General features: G+C 41.9%; 1 protein-coding gene and 1 pseudogene across 5 annotated transcripts in view; one reads left to right on the plus strand and one right to left on the minus strand.

The window, feature by feature from the left end:
* Positions 1–1,210: 1,210 nt before the first annotated feature.
* The window catches only part of HERC2 (HECT and RLD domain containing E3 ubiquitin protein ligase 2), a 94,496-nt gene continuing 72,921 nt past the window's right edge, over positions 1,211–22,785 (minus strand). For all 5 annotated transcript variants that reach the window (XM_035116816.2, XM_035116815.2, XM_035116814.2 and 2 more), the window contains exons 77-93: positions 22,472–22,587; positions 22,118–22,316; positions 20,601–20,815; positions 20,072–20,249; positions 17,941–18,102; positions 16,435–16,526; positions 15,895–16,034; positions 14,311–14,498; positions 12,859–13,056; positions 11,977–12,060; positions 8,517–8,658; positions 7,396–7,590; positions 7,187–7,299; positions 6,053–6,243; positions 5,389–5,494; positions 3,312–3,524; positions 1,211–1,990 (exon numbers count right to left, since the gene is read on the minus strand). In XM_035116816.2, coding sequence (XP_034972707.1) covers positions 1,718–1,990; positions 3,312–3,524; positions 5,389–5,494; positions 6,053–6,243; positions 7,187–7,299; positions 7,396–7,590; positions 8,517–8,658; positions 11,977–12,060; positions 12,859–13,056; positions 14,311–14,498; positions 15,895–16,034; positions 16,435–16,526; positions 17,941–18,102; positions 20,072–20,249; positions 20,601–20,815; positions 22,118–22,316; positions 22,472–22,587 — 2,805 coding nt within the window. In that variant the 3' untranslated portion in view covers positions 1,211–1,717. The remainder of the gene's footprint in view (positions 1,991–3,311; positions 3,525–5,388; positions 5,495–6,052; positions 6,244–7,186; positions 7,300–7,395; positions 7,591–8,516; positions 8,659–11,976; positions 12,061–12,858; positions 13,057–14,310; positions 14,499–15,894; positions 16,035–16,434; positions 16,527–17,940; positions 18,103–20,071; positions 20,250–20,600; positions 20,816–22,117; positions 22,317–22,471; positions 22,588–22,785) is intronic.
* Positions 2,574–2,712, plus strand: LOC118085801 (U2 spliceosomal RNA; annotated as a pseudogene).

Raw genomic sequence — 22,785 nt, forward strand, 5'->3', positions numbered from 1 at the left:
CTGAGTATGAAAACATAGTAACCTACATTCCACAAACCCACCATTCCCACCATAGCTGCCAAGTTTTCCCTTTTCTCGCGAGGAAGCCTATTCAGCATAAGGGAAAATCCCTTAAAAAAAGGGATAACTTGGCAGCTATGATTCCCACAATACTATAGAGTAAAATAGAATACATTCTACTATAGAGATCAGACTCCTGATCAACAATCACAGCTTCTTTATCCAAAGAGTCTAAATAGAAAAATTGTTTAGTTCATCAGAACAGCAGTCCAATATTCCTGTGCCCAAACTACAGAAAATTAAGAGAAACTGTTATTGAAAGCACAGGTTCAGAATCAATTGAGATGATGAAGCTAGGACAGTGTGATTTATATACCAGCTAAGTGTCCATTTGACAGCTCTAGGCAAATCACTGATAATGGCCAAATTACAGTTCCTTAAAAAACCAAAAAGAAAAACTTGAAATATGGATTAAGTAGAAGATCTGATTTTGCCATGTGACCGATGTGCAAGACTTAAAAAGAAACACGCAAAATCATAGCTTAGGAGCACAACTGCCTCAAATTTAGCTGAATAAACCTTGGTGAAAGATTAATCCAGACTCTTGTACTACTTGGGTAGTACAAAGTAGTAGCGGTATGGATAAAAAAAATTAATAACAACTTTATCAAAACAGTGCTCCCTTAAAAACTCTGTTTTAGAAGAAGTCAAAACAATTGGGGAGTGGGAGCTCACCAGTTCACAGCTAAGTCAACCATAACCTTTTAGTCTGGGAGCTAACCTCAAGAATAAGCTTGGATTTGTCCCATTCTTTTAAGTTTTAGCTTAGCAATCTGACTTGTCTTATGTAGGCACCTAGTGATTCTTTAGAAGCCATCTTTAAGTACTTCAAAATCCCGTGGAAGGTTTCTCACATTAAAAAGCCCTACTAAACTGTTTGTGACAGATGTTTTATTCAGCGGGAAATTATAATTTTTGCATATACATTGCACGATTATGTACAGTAAATTTCCCATGTTAAGAATTCTGGAGTGCACAGAAAGTTATCAGTCCAAGATACATTATATATATATATTTATGTATATATTTAGAAGCTAAAATATAGACACTGGAAAGTGGAGTGAGTTTAATGAGGCGTTGGGTTTGTGAATGTAAGGAATACTGATAACGGAGTGTTCCAAAAAGTTTCTTTAATAAACAAAACAACTAGTAAAGTTAATTGAAATATTTATAATACTATTCAGTCATTGCACAGTAGTTCCAATATACAATCAAGAAGATGCAGAGAACACAACACTTAATTTGGAAGGGAAAAAAAAATCTATTGCACCCACAATTTAAAAATTTTCAATTTTTTGGAATTCTACTCTAGTAATATTTTATAAACATTTACAACACATCAGTAAACACAAAGTTCTACCTGCAGTGCAGCATTAAGGGGGGGAGAGAAGGGGACCCTTCAGCTATCAAAATAGACAGTTTGGTGCCCGTTCACGGCACCCATTTACTCTAAAAGGAAGTTACTTCATTTATCAGCCATCATTCCTACAATGAGTAACGCAAGCTCCCTGTGTTCAGTTAATAATTAGTAGTTCTCTGGTTATTATATGCCTTTCTGCTCTCTTCACTACCACGGCCTGCCGCTCAATGCTACGTGTTGTGGCCCTTTGCCTCAGTGCTCGTAACATCAAGCTCTGGCAAGGAGCACCCCCCCTCCTCAGTGGCCTGTCAGGTAGTCCTGTGTTGAATCCGAAGCAAAAGAGTCTGCATCCTCGTTGTCGGAGTCATCGCTACTATCGTCAGCGGTCGGCTCTCCCGTCAGCGCTATTCGGGCATAGTCGTCAGTGTCTATAGATTTACAGAAATGGATGGCGTATTTCAGTTTCTCTTCCAGCACCTGTTTGCAAGAATACCTAGGCAGCTTCAGCAGAAAGAAGCACGTATAAGACTCTGGCAGGAAGTGGTCTGGAGGATTGTATTTATCGAGAACCTGTCGGGTCAAAAGAGAAACGGAAACGTCAGTTTTGCTGAATCAGCCACCACAAACAGCACCTTTACAGCAAATCATATGAACATACTTTGGTGATTGATTGATTGATTGATTGATTACGGTTCTTGACCAGCACACATAAATATGCAATACATAAAACAATAAAAGAAAAACAGTAATAATCTAAAAATAGGCAATAAATATAGGTTTTAACAATTGTTTAAAAGAAAACTGATTAAACAGAGTGTTACTACTTAGGGAGGTAGACTACAGCACTTAATAACACTGGGTCCTCTTTAGCTAGTCCTGAAGATGTTCTGAAGATATTTGGACACTGCTAATTAGATTAGACTGAATTTTTATGACTCTAGCACAGAATTTGGCTACCTTCTCTGACACATTAGAGTTAGCGTCAGAAAGAAGCCACTCTATATAGAAATTATCCGAGTGTCCAGGTAGCTCTGCCAGAATAGTGTGGATAAGCTTGCCTCGCACCTCCTCGTAGAAGCAGCATCACAAAAGTATATGGCCGATAGATTCCATTTCTCCTGATCCGCACAGGCACCATCTCTCACATAAAGGGATCGCTTCTCGGCCTTTTGGCTAAGATCAAGTGTAGTATCTGTTCTTAACATACTTTGGTGTTTTTCCCTCTCCCTCTTGCCAAGAAAATCAACCCCCTTACCATTTGTATTTTCACTTCCTTATTATGTGGATCATACGCCTTCTTAAACGTTGTTTTAAATACTGAATTTTTTAGGCCTACACTATCTTGCCATCCTCTCTCTCTCTCTCTCTCTCTCTCTCTCTCTCTCTCTCTCTCTCTCTCCTTGTCACTGGCTGACTTAAGCCATTAATATGAAAAAATAATAATCCTTTCACACACAAAATTTAACTTTTTAAGTTCACCTCAAAGTAGGCAACTGTTGCCAGTGGAAACACAAGTCACCTATTCAGTAGAAAAATCATAAGATCAAGAAATGTCTGTTAATGCTGTAATCACAAACAATGCATTGTACAGTAAGTTTGGAGCAAGCTAGTGCATTCAGGCTAAATTTAAACAGCAGTTATAGAGGAAAGGGCAAACTGCAACTGTAGCAAGAAAATCTCTAAAAGTACAAATTTTCCAGGCAATTTTGGAGGATAAGAGTTTCCTGGTCTCTTCTTGTAGAGCACCATGCACACACAAGGATTCCGTACAGTACATGCAGAATCCAAGAGAAAAAGGAGCAATGTTAATCAAAAAATAAAATAAAAATGGTTGGAAATTCATTAGAGCCCACTGCAGTCCACAATCAATCTGGAATTCTCCATGTCGTACCTGGATGACAAAGTCCCTGCCTCTGAAATCTGCAATTGTTCGAGGTAGCCTGGTCCTGCCCCACACAAAGCGCAGAAAGAGAGAGCGTTCTGTGTTGGAAAAGGACTCCATCACCTCCCAGAACCACTGTATAAGAGAAGCAGTGGGCTCGATCCCTTTATACGTGGCCACAGATTTCAGAAGATGAAGAGGGATATCTGGACTTCCACAGACCTGCAGGGGGAAAGCAGAGAACAGAAGAATGCCATAAATGTGTGTGTGCTCTTGCTGGGTTTTTTCCCAGGGGGGACCTTACTACTTACTATTATGCATCAGCACGACTGAGTTTTAAAGCACATTAGAAATGGAGAGCTTTTAGCATTTGATAACAATGATTAGTCTGCAGTGATGCATTAAGATCAGGTGAGTATGAGTGATACTGTTGTGTACATGAAATGGCCCCAGTCCCCAAAATTTGGAGCTGTTTCTACAAACCATTGGTAGCGGAAGAATTCTCTTTCAACAAATGCATTAAACAACATTTTATATTGTATTTTTTTATGTGTCTAAGCATTCAAATTGTGTACGCACATTTACACATGTGTACACTGAACCCACAAGTGTCTAGGAAACATCACAAAAAGGGGTGGAATGGGGCAGGGGGCAGGTGTTCACAGGCTTTTCCAATGGTGGTTCAAATGTACACAATTTCACTGACTGAGTTGGGGGTTGTCTGTATTTGTGACTTTTTTAAAATTTTGTTTCTTAATTTTTAATCACTCAAAATATAGCAAAAACAAAAGAGCCTGCTAAAAGAAATAGCGCCCCACTATCTCCTGAAATCCTGTAATGTTAAAGGTAAACATGGATTTTTAGCACCACTGAACAGAGAATGTATATTCTTAATACTGCATGTTAAAACATGGAGGATCAGAGTTCAAAGTAGCATCTAACCTAACTCAATTTTATTCTTCACATTTTGCATTTTTTTCCTGAAGCTGGCGTGTCATGTTCCATTTTTAGAGCCCAGGAATTGAGTGGTTTGCTGCCGTTAGTCCTACCAGGTCCTTAGTTTTAGTTCCTCACCTCACCTGTCAGTATGTGCAAGCTAGTGCATATTTAGAGCTATCTGTTGTTGCCATTTTCAAACATATCTGCAAAGCTGTATTACACTTTAGCTGTACTAGCACTGCACAGAAACAGTCATAAGCATACCTCACCTTTGAGGATGGCCGACAAACCGAAAGGAGCAAAAAGGAATTCACTGTTCCCAACAGAAGGGAAGTGACCTGGGCCAATTCTCCCCCACTCTTCTTTATATAGCAGCCGCTAAGATTGCAAGCCAATGACTTGGCCCAAATTTTAATCCATGCTTTTTTTAAAAAAAAAAGTGCACAAAGCAACCCTTGTAGCACATGCCGATGGGGCAATTATGTAAGTCAGAGTAATCTTAACCTTTGGCCAATAACAAGGCATAACCTACTGCAACTCTTTTGCTACATAACAAGTTCAAGGACATGTCCCGATTCACATACTTTGGGCTCTCAAATTTCATTGGCACCCTGTGCGCCATTAAATTCTGCGCCCCCACCCGTATCTCACAGTCTGCTCCGCCAGCGCTGTTGTGACACCCCCTGCAGCTGAACTAGCCGTGCAGCCCTAAAACCGCCTCTACACATATAGGCAGCCCCGCCCCAAATGTACGTGTGTTCAAGTCATGTGTCACGCCAGGAAGCTGGAAGTGTGGAGGGGAGACTTGGAGAGCCCCAACAAAGCTCCACTACACCTCCAGCCCATGAGAAGACCCTCCCCAAAGCCCAAAGAGGATGTCCCCTTTGGGCTCTGAGGAAGATCTCTGCACAAGAGGTACAGTAGGATGCTCCCCGTTTACATACATTTCACTTTCATACGAAGGCCGGAATGTAAACCCCATGTAAATGGGGAGTCACCTGTACTAATATTTGGCCTGTCTTCCGCTTTTTTACTAAGTTCCGAAGAAGAAGAAGAAGTGGTGTTTGGATTTGATATCCCGCTTTATCTCTACCCTAAGGAGTCTCAAAGTGGCTAACATTAAATAGTGATGGCTGCACATACATACCATTGTTTCCAGCTCATATCCTGTGAAAAGGGAAAGAAGAGGAACAGGAACGACGCGAGCCATCCCTTCCCGAACTGCCGCGACTTGCTCATCGAATTCATGAAGTCTGCCAAAATACACACATTTCATGAGTGAAAGGGATAGTGACTGACATGCTTGTTAATTATATGGATCTATAGAAGGAATGAAAAGAGGCTTAAAAGAATTCTGGAGCGAGTATTCATAATAAACTGGTCTATGATCCCGAGAGCTTTTAGGAACATAGGAAGGTGCCTTATATATCAGGTCAGGTCAGGGTTTCCCAAACTTGGGTCTCCAACTGTTTTTGGACTACAACTCCCAACATCCCTAGCTAGCAGGACCAGTGGTCAGGGATGGTGGGAACTGGAGCTGGAGACCCAAATTTGAGAAACTCTGTGTCACATCAATGGTCCACCTAGGTGAACATTATTTACACTGAATGACAGCAGCTCTCCATGATTCCAGGCAGGAGTGTCTCAGCACCACACGGAGATGGCAGTGACTGAATCTCTGTCTCTTTGCATGCAAGACAGGAGGCTTTGCCACTGAGCTACAGACTTCTCCCGTGATAACCCATGATCAGGGCTCTAGGGGAAATGCAAATGATCACGGGAGGAAAGCAGGAGAATAGTATTCCACAAACCTATAGTTTATCGCCAGCCGCACATACTCCGCACGATTATCCAGTGTAATATGGGCGTATTTGGAACTAAGCTGAATGTCTTGACCACTTGCATTTGGCACTGTGAAAGGCAGGCTCATGGCTTCAAATTCTTCGGAAGTAGCTTCATTGTCTCGGATGTACATAAGCCCAGGAATGAAATCCTTATCAACCTTTCAAACGGAAAAAAAAACACCACGTAAAGCCTTTCCCACAAAATACTTCTAAATCCAACATGGGCTATTCATGGTTCTGTAAGCAAGCCTGCACGTTTGCAGAATCGCAGGAAATAGTGGAAAATTACTTCTAAATACCAGCCAGAGATGTTATAAAGCCCTGTTTTTGCGAGTCACCTGAAGATTCCTACCTGGGAAGTGTTGGTACTGAAGATTACAGAAGAGCTATTCTGGGCTCCACCGTTAAGTATAACAGGAGAATGAAAATACACATAGGAGAGAGATGAGCAAAATAGAAAATCAACAAAAAGAAATTATTTCATAAGGAAATTCTTTCCTAAGAAATGACATCCAGAGGACACAGTGGATGTGTGTTCACCAAGGGTTGCCAACCCAGCACCACATAGTGCCCCTGGAAAGGTGCCCCAGACTCTGAACTTTATTTTCTTTTTTTTAAAAAAGCGAGCTTTTAGTCCTCCTAGAAAGAAAGTTATGGGACAAGATGTGCAGGTTCTTTTTAAGCAACTTCTGTGAAATGGGAGTGGCATGGACACCTTGTATATATTTCCCGTTACTAAGGAATGTTCCCTGTTGTTCTTGTTAAGGCAGCAGCAGCAGCAGCAGCAGGTGTCTGTCTTTGTGTCTGTGTGATCTCCATAATCAGAACAACAGGGCATAACTGACCTTTCACAGTAAGCATAAAGTTGTCCGATTTTGTGCTATCCTACATTCTCCATGGCAGCCATTTTGTGTTATAAAAGTTGGTGTGCAGCTACCATCTTCTCCACCCAGAAAGGCACCAGGGGCAGAACCACCAGCAGAAACATACAGAGTAGGCTTCTGGCAATAAATATGCCCCCCAGCTGTAGTAATAAGCAGTCCAAGCAAAGGTCTTACATTTCACTAATATTTACACGGATGAACATAAGTTTATGCTTGCCTCACTGAGATCAGCAATGGTTAAGTTCATTCCTGCCAACTGTTTCCACACAGGTTCTGCAAGGTTGAGGCTCAGAGGACTCCCGGTCCGAATGGCGATCCCCAGCAAAACCCCTTTTTTTAAGACAAAGAGAGAGGTTTGTATGTGTTATTCAATGAAAGCTTTGCACAGACTTTATAAAGATGTTGCACTTTCGATGTGGCAATTACCCAGGAAACGAAACATGTTCATGTGCAACAAAGACTTTGCTGCAGGGTTTAAGAGAAAGCAATCTCTGTTTGCTCCCGATTCATCCCGTCCATTGGGAGTCACAATCAGAAGTGGCGTCAGCCCGTTCTGAAGTTCCTCGCACATTTCTGCTATTGATTCGCTGTAGCCTCCACCGCAATCATCTACAGATTCACCTAAGGCAAAAAGAAAAAGAAAAAAATAGGGAGGAAACGGAATAAACTTCAGTGTTAAGGATAAATTAATTTGAGAGCCACTTACAGCTATGTCAGGTTGCAGGTGGGGATTACATGCAGTGCAAATGAGTAATTCCCAAATGTGTTGTTTTTTGTTTGTTTTTGCCTCACTTCCAATCTCCAGGGACAGAACAGGTCACATATTTCAAATACATTAGTCCTACCAGGGCTCATATGTTGCAGAAGTATTTGTTTGTTATTATTTATTTCATTAGCAAACAGCTTCCCATAAGACAAAACAACAACAAGAAGCTGTAACTATGAAGAATCCTTGGGTATAGCCCATAATTAATGAGGAAACGACTTATCCACGATGTTTGGGACAACATACTAAGCCAAACCTTGGTTTAGCTAAACACAGGGTTGCAGAAAGAAGGGCAGGTTGGGGGTGGGAAGCAAAGCTTCTTCCACTTTCATGCAGCTTTCCACACTGCATGAACCAGATCAACATATTAAATAAAATCACCAAAGGAAAACTTTACAATATGAATAATTGATTTCAACATGGCTATAAGAATCCGAATTCAGCCCTAAATTAAATTAATTTCAGATTTAATCTGAAATTCATTTCCCCCCACCATTAGTACAAAGTGAAATACAATTCATAAGGCACTGTACATTTGTGCTGAGAGTTTGATTTCTACAACTATTGTTTAGCTGGCATGGCTTTCTATTTGAGTATGACAAGTATGGAATCATTTTGATTGATAACTAGTTTACAAAATTTTAGTACAATTGCCAGGGGTGGGGTGGGGACTTGTTCATGCATTTTTTTACGTTTCGTCTTTCCTATTGCAAAACACACTATTGAAGAAAAGGGGGGGGAATGCTGCACAAGTTAAGGCATATGAAAAAAAAATACTTACCGACAAATTTGACTTTCCAAACACGATGAGGTAGGAGAAGACTGTCTGGGCTGAAGGAGCTCATTTTAGCACACATCTGTCCAAAAACAGATTTTGTACCATCTGGGCCAGCCAAACCTCCTTTACTTCTGGAACGCTTTACCTGATAGTAAAAAGAACGAAAGCACACCTTAATCACACAATTCAAATTTCACAGACCAAACACTTAATGCTTATTGAACAGTACTGGGATACTTGTAGTAATGTGGAAACTCTGTGTGTGCGTGCATCTCAAAGGAGTGACTTTATTTCAGAAGGAATTTTTGAAAGCATACATGTTATAGAAAAAAATAACAAAGAGCTCAGCACCTACATAGAGGAAATTGTGACCAAAAAGAGGTAGTGAATCGATGAAGTGATAACCCCTAGAACTTCTTTTGGGAGAGTACAAGAGTTGCTTTTTAATCCTGCAACTTCCCCTGAACTGTAATAAATGCTCCGCAATTGTTTGGACTCCAGGTTCAACATTCCCAGTTAAGAATGATGGCTCCAGAGATGGATTGAAAACCTCTGCCCAAGATTCAGGAGCATCACTTCTGGATAGAGTCAACAATACGTATACAGTCGTACCTTGGAAGTCAAACAGAATCCGTTCCGGAAGTCCGTTCGACTTCCAAAATGTTCGGAAACCAAAGTGTGGCTTCCGATTGGCTGCAGGAAGCTGCTACAGCCAATTGGAAGCTGCGTAAGCCCTGTCGGACGTTTGGCTTCCAAAAATAGTTCGCAAGCCAGAACAGTCACTTCCGGGTTTGCGGCATTAAGGAGTCAAAACGTTCGAGAACTAAGCTGTTCGAAAACCAAGGTACAACTGTAGAGGGATACAGACAGAGGTAGAGATCTTTAGTGTTCTGCAGTTCCTTAGAACATTCACGTTTTCCTACGGAAAAAAGCTTTTTCCATCTCATATCTTAGACCTCTCCTTGAAAACCACAGTAAGGCTATTACAATGTTTAAACTTCATGACAGACCAAATCCCAATGCAGTGTTGGTGTTAAAATATTCCTCTACACTTAACAGCATATGCATAATTTAGGGCATTTCCCACCATGCCCCGGCCATAAATTCAATCCTCCCACACCTCCCTATGCCACAAAGGCAGGCAGGCAGGCAGGCAGGCAGACTACTCTGTCATTCAGGTAGACCTGGCAATATGCTCCACATTATCACAAAACCAAGCCAAGCTTCCTTTCTACGCTTTAGTCAGTGTATTAAAACAACACTTCATATTCAGCCTTTGAAGAAATTTCTTTTGAAAAGGCAGATTTGGCCTGAGGCTTGGCATTCAGCTTTCCCGCGTCACTGGAAGTTCTTCTCCTAACCCACATCCTCCTCAATGTGACCCCATGTGATGCCCAAATGTTTGTTTCCTGGACCTTAATAGTACTCAAGGCAATTTGAAGTTCTCCCGAGCTATGTAAGCAAAGGCAGCCCAAGATCATGTGGGAATAAAATGTACAAAGATGAGAGAAAGCGTGCTTTTCAAATCATATCCGACTCCTGGGCTTTAACAAAAAAAAAAAAGCTACACAGAGAGATGCGCAGTACAGGAGTGGCTGTTTGATGGCTCCCCTGGTTCTTTTTCAGGTTAGCTTTCCTTTTAAAAAACAGAAACAAAGAACAAGCACACTAAAAACCAACACGACAAATGAACTTCACAAATAAGTAAAGAATACTACACAAACAGTAGAAAATTCATGGAAGAAAAGTTTGCCCATTTGCTCCTCCCTGCCGTGAGATTTTAGAGGTTGCTGACAGAGGGAGGAACCATTCAAAATTGGGAGGAGCCCCATGAGATTTGGGGGCAACTCCCTCTTGATCCACCTCATCACATGTTGTGAACATATTCTGTAAGCCGCCGCCAGAGTGGCTGGAGAAACCCAGCCAGATGGGCGGGGTATAAATAATAAAATTATGATTATTATTGTCTACCCAACTGCATATTTTCCAGGATACTCCTCATCCCCCGCACCTCTAGAAGTTAACTCAGGGAGCAAAATGGCTGCATGGGAGAGGAAGGAATGGCAAGCTTTGCCCTTGTTCACTTATATTTTAAGATCCAAGCCATTCAATGGATATTGGTTAAGAAGCACTCTCTTCAGCATGTTAACTCAATGCGTTAAGTACTTTATAAGTCAGGGTTGGGACCCTTCCCTACCCCCACCCCTACAAAAAAATGGCTGCATTCCCTCGGAAGAAATCTGTTGTGGGGGCAGCATGCCAATGGTGATAGGGGACACAGCCATCCCACCCCTCTCTCACATCCCCATCAATCCATTCCATTCTCTATCACCCTTCCTCACATTCACCTCTCCCGGTATAACAATTAAGCTTTGGGGGAGTGGGGAGCACATTGTTTTCCTCCAAACAAATCTAATTGCTGCACTTGGGGGGGATTTGGGGGGCATGTAGAAGGATAACCTTCCCCAGCTGTAAACACACACACACACACACACACACACACACACACACACACACACATTAACACCTATACAACAATTAGTCGTTGAAAAAATTCCTATTGGCACTAAGGAAGCTTTTCTTAAAAGCCTAATTGCCTTGCAGGGGGGAGATTTTCAAAGAGGAGGTCATAATTAGGCTTGGAAGAAAAGGTTCCATCTCACAAACACTGAAATTATATTTGGTGAAAGATCAGGTCTGCATTCACCTGCCACAGGCCGCTTGGTGCCGCATGTCTGTTGAACATCACTTTTGAGGAGATACCCCGGCACGACAACCTAACTTTTGAAAGCCTGATCTGCACAATCTTTACCTTTCACAACCACTGAGGTGCATCACTGATAAAGATGGGCTTCATTTTTATCAGTTTCACCAGCTGACGAAGCCTTTGTTGGCCCAGCCATTTGCCAGCTGGTTAAGGCTGAGAATATATTTGTTGGGATTTTACTATAGGTGTTTTATTTCATAATGCTTTGTGTACCCTGCTCTGGGCCTGTTGTACAACGAAGAGCAGATGAGAATATTTTAACAAAATGAATTAAGTTCAGGCTGTATATGTACATAAAGCCCTATCAATGGGGCATAAGGTAGCCACAATTTCAGTCCTTTATCACACATAAATGGAGTTGGAATCACATCTGCGTAGGTGTCTTATTGCCGCCAAAACATTTTTTAATATACAACTAGGAGCTTTTCCAAAGGACCATAACGTGGCTGTCGTCATAATTAGCTAGAAAAGAGCAACACACAAAGTTATTAGCATTACAAGTGCTCAGTCCACACACACACACCCCCAACTGAGCACTTGTAATGCTAATAACTTTTTGGGCCGTTTTTTTTCTAACCAGTTATGATGACAACTACCATGCCTACTGCCTGAGCACAAAGCCCTGGAAAGCCTGGCAAAGTTTTTGCGCAATAACAGATTCATATTCAAGGCACTCAGATAGCACAGCATTCTGACCTGAATTCTGTTGAGTTCTACCACAGGCCCATGTTGCCGATCTCTCACCATAGTTGCTTGCACAACCTTTCTGAAAGCCGCCTCCTAGAAAAAGGAGAAAATAAGGTGTTGAGAATGCGATCCTATTCTTCGAGTTGTGTTTGCCGGGTGGGATTGGCATTGCTACTGAAACCTCCTTGCGCTGGGATCAGCCCACAGCCATTATCAAGCAGCATAAACATTATGTCAGCAAAAGAGGCAGCAACATGTTTTTTTTAAAAAAATAAATAAATAAACAAACTCCCATTGTTCAATTGGAAGCTCCATACAACTGCCCTCATCCCAACTGTGCAGCCACAAATGACTGTCCCCATGTCCCTGTCCCCATGTGTCAGGAAAAAACAAGGAGCAAGCAGATAGGAACTCAGTGACAGAAGATATAGCGACAAGGGTTCCATCTCCAAACAGCCAACATGTGAGAGTGGAAAACAAAACAAAAAGGAGCAGCATGTGAACAACACTTCATTTCTCAGAATCCTTACAGGCACCCTGTCTCAGGACTCCGGACACGAACACCTACAAGATACCTCAACCGTTACAATTATGATTTCATGTATCATAAGTAAGTAAGCAAAGCAATGACAATCACATTTTGAAGATGCAAATTTCCCCTTAGCGTCTGACTTGCTCAGGAGGAAAAGATGCAGTCCGCTTTCTGGTAAAAATGTGAAATGCTGTTAAGCAGATATGGACAGAAATGCAACAGGGAAAAACTTTGTCATTAGATTCCCTGCATCTGCACCCGTGAAGTTCATACAGAAGATAATTGGGTCTGAAGAGAACTTAGGGCACCGTTTCTTAGAAGGTCATTTTTAGTGGAGAAGTTGAAGTTGGGATAGATACCTTTCCTTGAGAGATCAAAATTCCACGTAACGTATCAAAGCCCACGGAAGGACCTTGGCCAGTTTCATCAAGGCGTCCCTCAAGATCAAACATGGGAATGCAAGGACAAAAGAGTTCGGAGATGTGGTGAAGGAGCAGCAATCTGTTTCTTAAAGCAATGATAGGAATTTCCTGTAGATGGTTGTACTCCATAGGAACCTAGAACAAGCACATTGTTAGGGTTTAATGAGAACTGAATAAGTCATACGCTAAATGAGATATCAGGCACAGTCAATTTTGCTAGCCTATCTACTGAACATCCAGATATTGCCTTTGCTTGAGATTTGTTATCTCCAAAGGTTTATACATGGCATAGCCAAGAAGGAATTTTTGAATGTCATTAGGGGCCAGAAAATGTATCCTATCAATTAGTGAAATTGATCAAGTAGTGAAATTACTACTACGCTGCATAATGCAGCATGTTTTTAAAAAACCAAAAAACAATCCTTCTGCTCTCCCTCACAATATCCATCCCATATTTCATTGATATATTCATGGCTCTTGTAGTAAAATTTAAGCATCCTTCTGGCACCTTTCTAATTTCTTACTATCGAAGGGCACGGATGTTGCTCCTCCCATCATATTAGTCATTGCAAAGCAGCTTGGATTGGCAGACAGAAGCTCACTTTTGATTTATGCAAGTTTTCAGGAAGTTTTTCCATGGCTTTACAGTGTGAACAGGTATAAAACTCGCAAGAGGGGCTGCAGGAAACACACAGCAGAGCCCAAGCTATTCACTGTACCTATTATTGCAATATCAAAAAAAAAAAACCAACCCACGCACAGCCTTTCAGTGGGTTTTCACCAATGTCTCCAAAATTCTGAACTAGTTCATTTACCCTCAGCATCACTTGCTACTCAGTGAAGTCGCCACAAAGCCAAATATGATTGACTATTGGAGCACTGCAATTGTATCCTGTTAGGCATGTGGCTCCTGACTGGGAACAACAATGCACTGCTCTCATTTTCAAATGGCTTTGTCCTCAGTGGTGTAACAAAACCACATCTCATACCGGCGTAGCAGCATGGTGCCGCCTCACTCCTAGGGTTTTCAACCACTTAAAAAGAAAATCTACTTTTGATCCAAAAAGCTGAAACAGGAAAATACTCGGTGTAGCCTTAACCACCACGCTAGGCAACCGCTAAGAAGATGTTACCGATGGGTAAGTGGGGGGATGGGACCAATAATTACTAACATAGAGCCACTGAGTGCTAACAGTTTATACATTTTCCCAAGAGTCTGAACCAGATGTGGGGAATATTTGGTTGCCCAGATGTTGCTGAGCCCACCCCATCCCTGGACATTGGGCCATGCTTGCTGGGGCTGATGGGAATTGCAGTTCAGCAACAAAGGGATAGTCAAAGGGTCCCCACACCTGTCTTAAATATATGGTTTAAAAGGCATAATTTTACCTGGGTAGGGAGCTTGCCTGCATTAGCAGGCTTGCTGGTGGACCAGGCTAAGGTATGTGCCGAGCCACAGGCCACTCTGTTGATTTTTTTACCCTGAAGTGCTGCAACCAAGCGTGGCCTTTGGATAGCATTAGTTGTTCCATCTCCAAGCTGCCCTTCATCGTTATCTCCCCAAGTATATACTTCACCTAAGACAATCAAAATCATTATTTCGCCACTGAATCATGACCAGTATAAAAAGACACAATAATAGACTGACAACGTAAATCAGTTCAACATACCAATATCAACATTCAAACTTTTTTTATTATTAAAAAAAAAGCACAATCTTTTAAAAGGTAATTCGGAGCTACTTAGCGCTTAATATATTCCTATGTGGAAAACAAACTGAAATAAACAGTTGAATGCAGAGAAAGGATTTGCAGAGCAATCCTAACTACAGGAAGCTGGTGTAACTTAGGCTTTTACCCTAGGAGCTACCGTCAGCTGAGCCAACAGGCGAGTGTGGGTCCAAATTTTGATGATAAGGTCATAGGTTGCATGACTGAACTGAACCACATTTGGAATAGGTGTACTTCTCTCTTTGCCATGTCCCAGAGCACTTCTTTATTGGGACTTATGCCAGTGTAAAGTTCCTGCAGCTTCTGTTCTAGTGGCTAAGCCCCTGCTGAACTGGGGGGGGGGGGAGAGACATAGCCCGGTGTAGCTCTGGCTCAGCTGGGGTGAGGGACATATAACAGCTCAGCCAAGAAAGCACAAGATCTGCTGAATCAAAACTTTATTACCTCCGTGGAGCCCAGGTGTGGATTGTGCTGGGAGAGTGCTAATCAAGTGGGAATAACATAATGGCGTTTGCATATCTGGGAGATATCTGGGCATGAAATGTTCAAATGGGCCACATCTGCATTACTTATTTATTTGTGCATGTGAGTACATACATTTATTTGTGGAAGAGCCTCCATTCAGCGGCAGAGCACCTGCTTTGCATGCAAAAGCTCCTAGACTCAATCCCTGGCATCTCCAGGTAAATTTGGGAGGGATTCCTGCCCAAAAGCCATGGACAGGTCCTGCCAGTTTGTGTGGGCAATACTGAGCTACATGGACAGTTGGTCTGAATCAGTATAAGATAGTATCCCATGTATGCTTGTTAAATAGCCGTCCTCCTCTTTCCTGTCACAGCCTCCTAATTCTGCTTTTAATTTAAAAAGCCAACCCCAACCCATTAAGATATTGATACAAAACTTGCCAGATAATGTCTGCTTTGGTCCCCCCTTGAGAGCTTAGAGCACCTACTGGATCAGATCAAGGAATATCTCAGTCAAATCTGGCATGTTGCTGGGAAGCCTACAAAGCAAGAATTGAAGGCGTCCTTCCTCCCTCAACATTTTATCTCGTAGCAACTGTTAATCAGAGGTACACTGTTCTCTTATATCACAATTACATATTTGCAACAAAGATGCTTCGTTATTCGTAATTGGAACATCTTTTCCTTTCTCCCTTCCACATTCAAAATAAAAGCAGTCATTGGGGGGTGGGGGAATGGAAGAGGATGGGGTGTGTTTTTTTGTTTTGTTTTTTACATACCATCTTCAGTGCAACAGACACAGTGTAAAGAGCCAGTTGCAATAGCAATGACTTTCTTTCCTTGCAACCCCTGGACCTGTCGAGGTCTCCGGACATGATCATCTGATCCATGCCCTAATCGATGGTAATCTCCTTTGCCCCTGTAATCGCAACACAAATTTCAATCAGTGCATTTGTTTTCTCTTCAATCAATTGGCAATTCTTAGTTAGACTAGCCTGACTGGGTGAATTAGGGCACTCAGATCTTAATTTTCCTCTCCTAGAATTAACCAGCAAGATGCTAGATAGGTTATTCACAAAAGCCTCTTAGTTGTTGTATTAAATAAAAATGGCTTTGCAGTGCAATATCTCTTGGGAACAAATTTAAGATAAAGTAACACTTGTTCTTTAAGGTTTTCTTTTCAAAATAGCATTTTTTAAAAAATTGAAGTTAAGTGAAATCAAAACCAGTATAACCTGATGGTACTTTTGCAGAAAGAAAACCAAGAACCACAAAGAACAATTTTTACATTTCTAATCCGCAATCACTGATTCACTTACCAGGTATAGACTGCTCCAGACTTAGTAAGGGCTACAGAAAACTGTGAGCCACATTCCACTTTGACTACTCCAACTCCTGTGAGAGAATCGATCTAGGGAAGAAATGTTTGAGCATAACTCAAAGGATAGGATAACTTCATAGCCCAGAGCATTCTTAGTCAGATAATGGTTTTAATGCTGACTAAAATAAGTTTTTATTATAGTAACTTAAGAGAAATACAGTGGTACCTTGCTAGACGAATGCCTCACAAGACGAATTTTTCACAAGACGAATGCGTTTTGCGATTTCAATGAAGACTCGCAAGACGAAGTTTCCTATGGCGCGCTTCGCAAGAATTTTGTGGTCCCATAGGGTGCCTCGCAAGATGAATTTTTTTCCCGTCTTGCAAGGCACCCTATGGGAAACCGCACTTCAATGCGTTCCTATGGGAGCCGCTTCGCAAAACGAATTTTTCGCTATACGAAGCGACTCACGGGACGAATTAAATTCGTCTTGCAAGGCACCACTGTAATTTTAAATGTTCTGATTCTCACCACTCTAAGATAACTATTTTCTCCTGAGGGCTTGTTTTAAAGAGGTACTATTCAATCACCCATAGAAAAAATAAACTAAAGGAAATGAAATCAACATCTGGAGACAACTGCCAATGTTGTTCTCCCAAAGAGATCTCCAAACAGGTTGGCGATAGCACATGGTAAAATCTCACAAATAAACTTGACAAGAAGTGCATTAGAGATTTGGAAAGAGAAGGATACGCTTGACTTTACTGAAGTAGTGGGAATATAACAAGCAAAATATACCAAAAACAAGGAAAATTTTGTGACTACTTTAACTAGACGCTAGGTTGGATTTTGAAATTTTGATTTAAACTTTTTAGAGAGGGTTGTACAGGGCCAAAGGGACAAAATATTGTAATGCCAAAAAAAAGGAGGATGAAACCCTCGAGAGACTTCTGCAGTCTCTTAGAATTTGCTGAAATGGTAACAGATTGGTGTACAGATGTTTTTTCTGATGGAAATGACATTGTGCCTCTCTTAAGACTTCCTCTTATGTGTATTGTTTAAGAAATGGAAGTAAACATCTTGGTAACTATGCCGGTGGAACAATAAATTCCCACTGGATGTCAGTATGTCAAAATTCATGCTGTTAAAGACACTTGCATAACTTTTGATTTGTAACAGCTAACGGATCATTCTAACCTAAAAAGTAATATATAGCAGAGTGCTTCTTAACCATGGCGCAAAAGTTATGGTCCCTTTTATCAAGGGCATGGCAATTTCATACTCAAACATGAATAGGAAGTTTTGAAATGTGAGCAAAGCATCTAAAAAAAATTAAAATATTTTCATGGAATCCTTTTAACTCAACAGCACATATAAAAGTCATAGCATTCAATATAATTCCCTAACTCAGCTAGCTTATGCTAAACGTAAAATAAAATCTGTTCTATTTACAGGTTGTCAAGTTCTTTCTCTCTTATTTCAGAAGTTTGAAACTCAAAATACCTTCATCGGTACTTTGCAGCCATCACTGCCCCCTCTCCCAAGTTTCCCATAGTCTCCATCTCCCCATGACCAAACAGTATCATCATCCGTCAAGCAGAGCGTCTGTGCATCTCCACTGCCACAGGCTATGTCAATCACACGGTAGCCCTGGAGTGCTTCCACCTAGAAGATAGGCAAGGAGGGTTTTTTTAGTAAAGAAATCTCAATAACCTGAGCTTTAGGCAGCAAGAAATAAAACAAGATGTACACTAACTTATGTAGGTCCCCTCATCATTAGGTCTTTCTTGTAAGGCAAGTTTATTCTAAAGGTAAAGGGGCCCCTGACCATCAGGTCCAGTCGTGTCCGACACTGGGGTTGCAGTGCTCATCTCGGTCTATAGGCCAAGGGAGCCAGCGTTTGTCCGCAGACAGTTTCCGGGTCATGTGGCCAGCATGACAAAGCTGCTTCTGGCGAACCAGAGCAGCACACGGAAACACCGTTTACCTTCCCGCCGGAGCGGTCCCTATTTATCTACTTGCACTTTGATGTGCTTTCGAACTGCTAGGTGGGCAGGAGCTGGGACCAAGCAACGGGAGCTCCCCCCGTTGCAGGGATTCGAACCGCTGACCTTCTGATCAGCAAGCCCTAGACTCTGTGGTTTAACCCACAGCGCCACCTGGGTCCCTGAGTTTATTCTAGGAATAATGAATAATCCAGAATACTTGTATCAAGTAAACTAAATGTGTAAAGTATAGATCTTGGGGGTATGCAGCAGGTTCAGATGAATCCCAAATTCCCTGAATGAAGCGGAGTGCCTTGGAGAGATTCTTTCTTTCTCTGAGACAAAGCAAGAGCTGTATAAAATGTCATGAATCAAAGTAAGGATGCCCTCCCCCCACATATGCCTCATGCCACCTCAGTGACTTGGACATTGAACAAACTCTGCTGTCTATGAAAAAGGAAACGTTTCATAGACCCTATAGGAAACCTGAAAGGCACAGGGGAGTTAAGTCTCATTGTCTGCACTAGGCCAGGGCTGTGGAAGCTTCACCTGTGAAGCCATTTCCCCACCAAACCACGCCCACCTGCCAATCAGCTGGTGTCACTTATGTCAGCTGGTGAGCGGGTGGGAGGCCAGGGTTCAATTCTGCATTGGCTCCAGCTGCCCGTTCCCAGCAAGGGGCAGGTGCCTGCAGCCCAAACAGCAGGATTTAACCCCCACTTGACAGCTATGTGCAGGAGTTAAAATCCGGCTTGGCCGTGTGTGCATATTCCCAACAGCAAAAGGAGCATGCGACCAAAGGGAGCCTAGAAGATGCATTATTCCCCAAAGTGCTGAGCACAGGGCTGAAGTTCCCACACACCTAAAAGCCAGCAGGCTTTTCGTTGAAGTAAATGGCCATTTAACTGCCAAAGTGGCAATGGCAGGCAAAGAAGGAGAAGGAACGAAGAAAATAAATAAAAGAAACGATAAAGGGACTGAAATAAGAAATGGGAGGAAATCAATAAACCCAGGATGGTGAAAGACGTACAGTAGGGAGGAAAGTTTTGTTGTTGTTTTTGTTTTAAATTTTACCTCAGCGGTGGACAATTGTAAGGAAAGACACAGAAGGGAGCCAAAATACATGCAAAGTAACAGAGAAAGAAAGAAAGAAAGAAAGAAAGAAAGAAAGAAAGAAAGAAAGAAAGAAAGAAAGAAAGAAAGAAAGAAAGAAAGAAGGAAGGAAAGAGGAAGGAAGGAAGGGAGGGAGGGAGGGAGGGAGGGAGGGAGGGAGGGAGGGAGGGAGGGAGGGAGGGAGGGAGGGAGGAAGGAAGGAAGGAAGGAAGGAAGGAAGGAAGGAAGGAAGGAAGGAAGGAAGGAAGGAAGGAAGGAAGGAAGGAAGGAAGGAAGGGGAATATCAGAAAAGAAGAAGACTTAACTGATCAAAAAACAGTAAAATAGTGAGAGCCAGGAATGTTGAACTGCTCCGTCCAGGCAGGAGGAAAAAATTGAGGAGAAGCAGTCTACCTCCCACAATTCTTTGCTCCTGCCTGAGTCTTGTGCAAGAGGAATAGCCCAATCCAAAAACTTCATCGTCCACCGTAATAAATAGGAGGCATTTGTAACCATTTTTTTTAAAAAAATTACTGAATTATATGACACTATCTCACCAATTTCGGTTTCAGCTGATCCTCACTATCCCCATGGCCAAGTCGTCCGTATCTTCCCTTGCCCCACGTGTAAAGATCCCCTGCGGCAGTAATGCATGCACTGTGCGCTCCGCCTGCTGCAATGTCGACAACCTCTATGCCCCGCAAGGATTCAATGACTCGAGGACGGTCGCAAGGACTAAAAAAGAAAACAAAATGAAAATGAGGACACAGCTTATTTTTATAGTGTAAATATAGCAAAGAAACTGACAGCGATAGGAGTCATTAAATCATAGCTTGAAAAAATCTCACAGCATAAACCACCCCCTAAACAAGCGTTTTGCCTGCAAATAAGAGGACCGTAACACAGAGGGCAAATGTTTTATTCTATTCCCATCCTGTGAAAGGGCATGAGAGACTGTGTGGAGCAGGAGTCCATTCAGTCAAAGTTCCACACAGAGGCCCACATTTTCCTCTGTTTTAAGATTCTGCAATGCCTCCCACCCATGTGCTTATAATATATTCTCTAGTTAAAAATTTACTGCATTACCTTCGGTTGCCGTGACCCAGCTTGCCATCCTCTGCCTCTCCCCAGGAATAGACTTCTCCTTCAGAAGACAGAGCCAGGCAGTGCTTTCCTCCAGAATTAACAGCAACTTTCTTTATAAACACGTGCTGAATGGACTCTAGTAACGTTGGAGTAGAAACAGACTCTGTCCCCCCAATTCCAAGCCTTCCACCTGCCCCGTATCCTGTGGCATATAACTAAACAGAAGATAGGATTTTGTCAATCATATGGGTTTGTTATATCATTCATTCTGTTTCTGCTATTCAAGCTTTGAGTGCTGTTGTTTATGCAGCAAAAACAGCACAACATCCCACTGGGGAGCAAGCGCCCAAAACAATAACAATTGAGCACACTCAGTGGCCCCAGACTGCTGAATGACTGTAGGCAGTGGGAGGCAGACAGAAAACAAGAGTGACGGGAATTTGAAAAAGCGACATTCCCCACTGCAACATTTTGCTGTAGGTCCTACTTGCATGAATACAGTTCTATGGAGACCTGCATTGTTATTCACATGGAAAGGATGAGCTTTGCAGCTATTTGTTTACAAAATTATCTATGTGTTGTGCAGACGCTCTCAGCCTTCTTACGCTACATATTTTGGGCTGATTCTTAGGTTCTCTGTGGAGCACACTAAACCCTTCTGCATGGTCAAGTTTCAGACAGAAACAGTAAGGAATAGATGGGAGTATTTGGTTCTTCCCCGACACCACTGCTACACTGCTAACTTTGTCTTTCACCTGATTGCTTTTTTAAAAATATTAATTGATACAGCAAGGGAATTAAATCACACAAAATGTGCAATCACACCGCACAGGCAACAAAAGAAATGGCTCTAATGTTCTATGAACTGCTTTCCTCTTTTTGTGATTCTCAAGAATCCGCTTTTATGGTGCATTTATTTATTTATACCTCACCCTCACCCTTCTCCCAGCACAGAACTCAAGGCAGCTCACGTGAATTAAAGCACGTACAACTAAAAACACACTAATCAATATAAATATTTTTAAACCAAATAAGTAAGTTACCCTGTTAAAACAGCACTGAATTTGAACACTTAAAACCATTTAAAAACATAAAAAGATAAAATGCACTACATTCACCCTCATAAGACCCTGCCACAACCACCAGTTAGTGGCTTGTGGCCTGTCTAAACAAAACAAAACAAAACAAAAACTATGACTATAGTTCTAGCAGCTTAGAGTTTTCAATATACAATCTGCATATTCATGATACAACTAGAGCTCTAAACGAATTGTGCGGTGACTTTTGCCTCATGCTTAATTGCCAATATTGCTGCAGAGTTTGGAACTTAGTGGGCTTTCCTGTGTTTGATACTGGCTTTTGCAGCTCTGATCTCACATAACAAACTCTGCCAAATAAGCCAGCGTTTTTCTTTACAAGTTTGCAAATCTTTCTTTTCATTCACTGAGCATGTCCCCTTCCCGCTTCACATACAATTTCAATGTCAACGGCTCAGCTTGACATTAACATAGTCTTACCTTCCCATCAGCAGTCACTGCAAAAAGTGTCTGCTCTCCACCAATCAACTGCACTGGCCGAAGCGTGGCAAGGGCTTCACATGGAGTGGGAACTTTGACCTTAGCACCTTCTATGCCTCCAAGCTGTCCTCTGTGATTATGGCCCCAGCCATAAATAGTTCCACTGCCTCCAGCAGAAAGCGTCCAATCATCCGGTCGCCTGTTGAGAAGAGAAGTCCTGTGAATGGGCTGAAATTCCGTGTTCCCTCAAACTTTTCATATATTCAAAAGAAGAAATGCAGTCCCAACACTTTTAACACCCTTACCCCACCTCACACACACACACACCCAAAAACTATAACGTTTTCAGGTTACCTGTTCATCCACTGTACAAGCTGTTCATCTTGCTCTCGCTTAAAAACATCATGGCTCTCGTGCAGAACATCCATGTTTTCATTATCTGCCATTAGTTCTCGAATTTTCTTGGCCACCTGCAATATAAACCGTAGCATTTAGTGATTGGTTAAAGTAAGTGCAGCTTTCTTCATGGTTTGAATTTTCCTTGACAGTATCAATAGCCAATCAAGCACTGGAATCTCCACTGAAAGGGTGCAGGAGCTGTTAACTAGGCCAAATGTTGGAAGGTCACAAACTATATATCCTGGTGGCCTTATTTGGCACACATACTT

The sequence above is a fragment of the Zootoca vivipara genome, chromosome 4, assembly GCF_963506605.1.
Source record: "Zootoca vivipara chromosome 4, rZooViv1.1, whole genome shotgun sequence".
NCBI classification, from domain to species: Eukaryota; Metazoa; Chordata; class Lepidosauria; order Squamata; family Lacertidae; genus Zootoca; species Zootoca vivipara.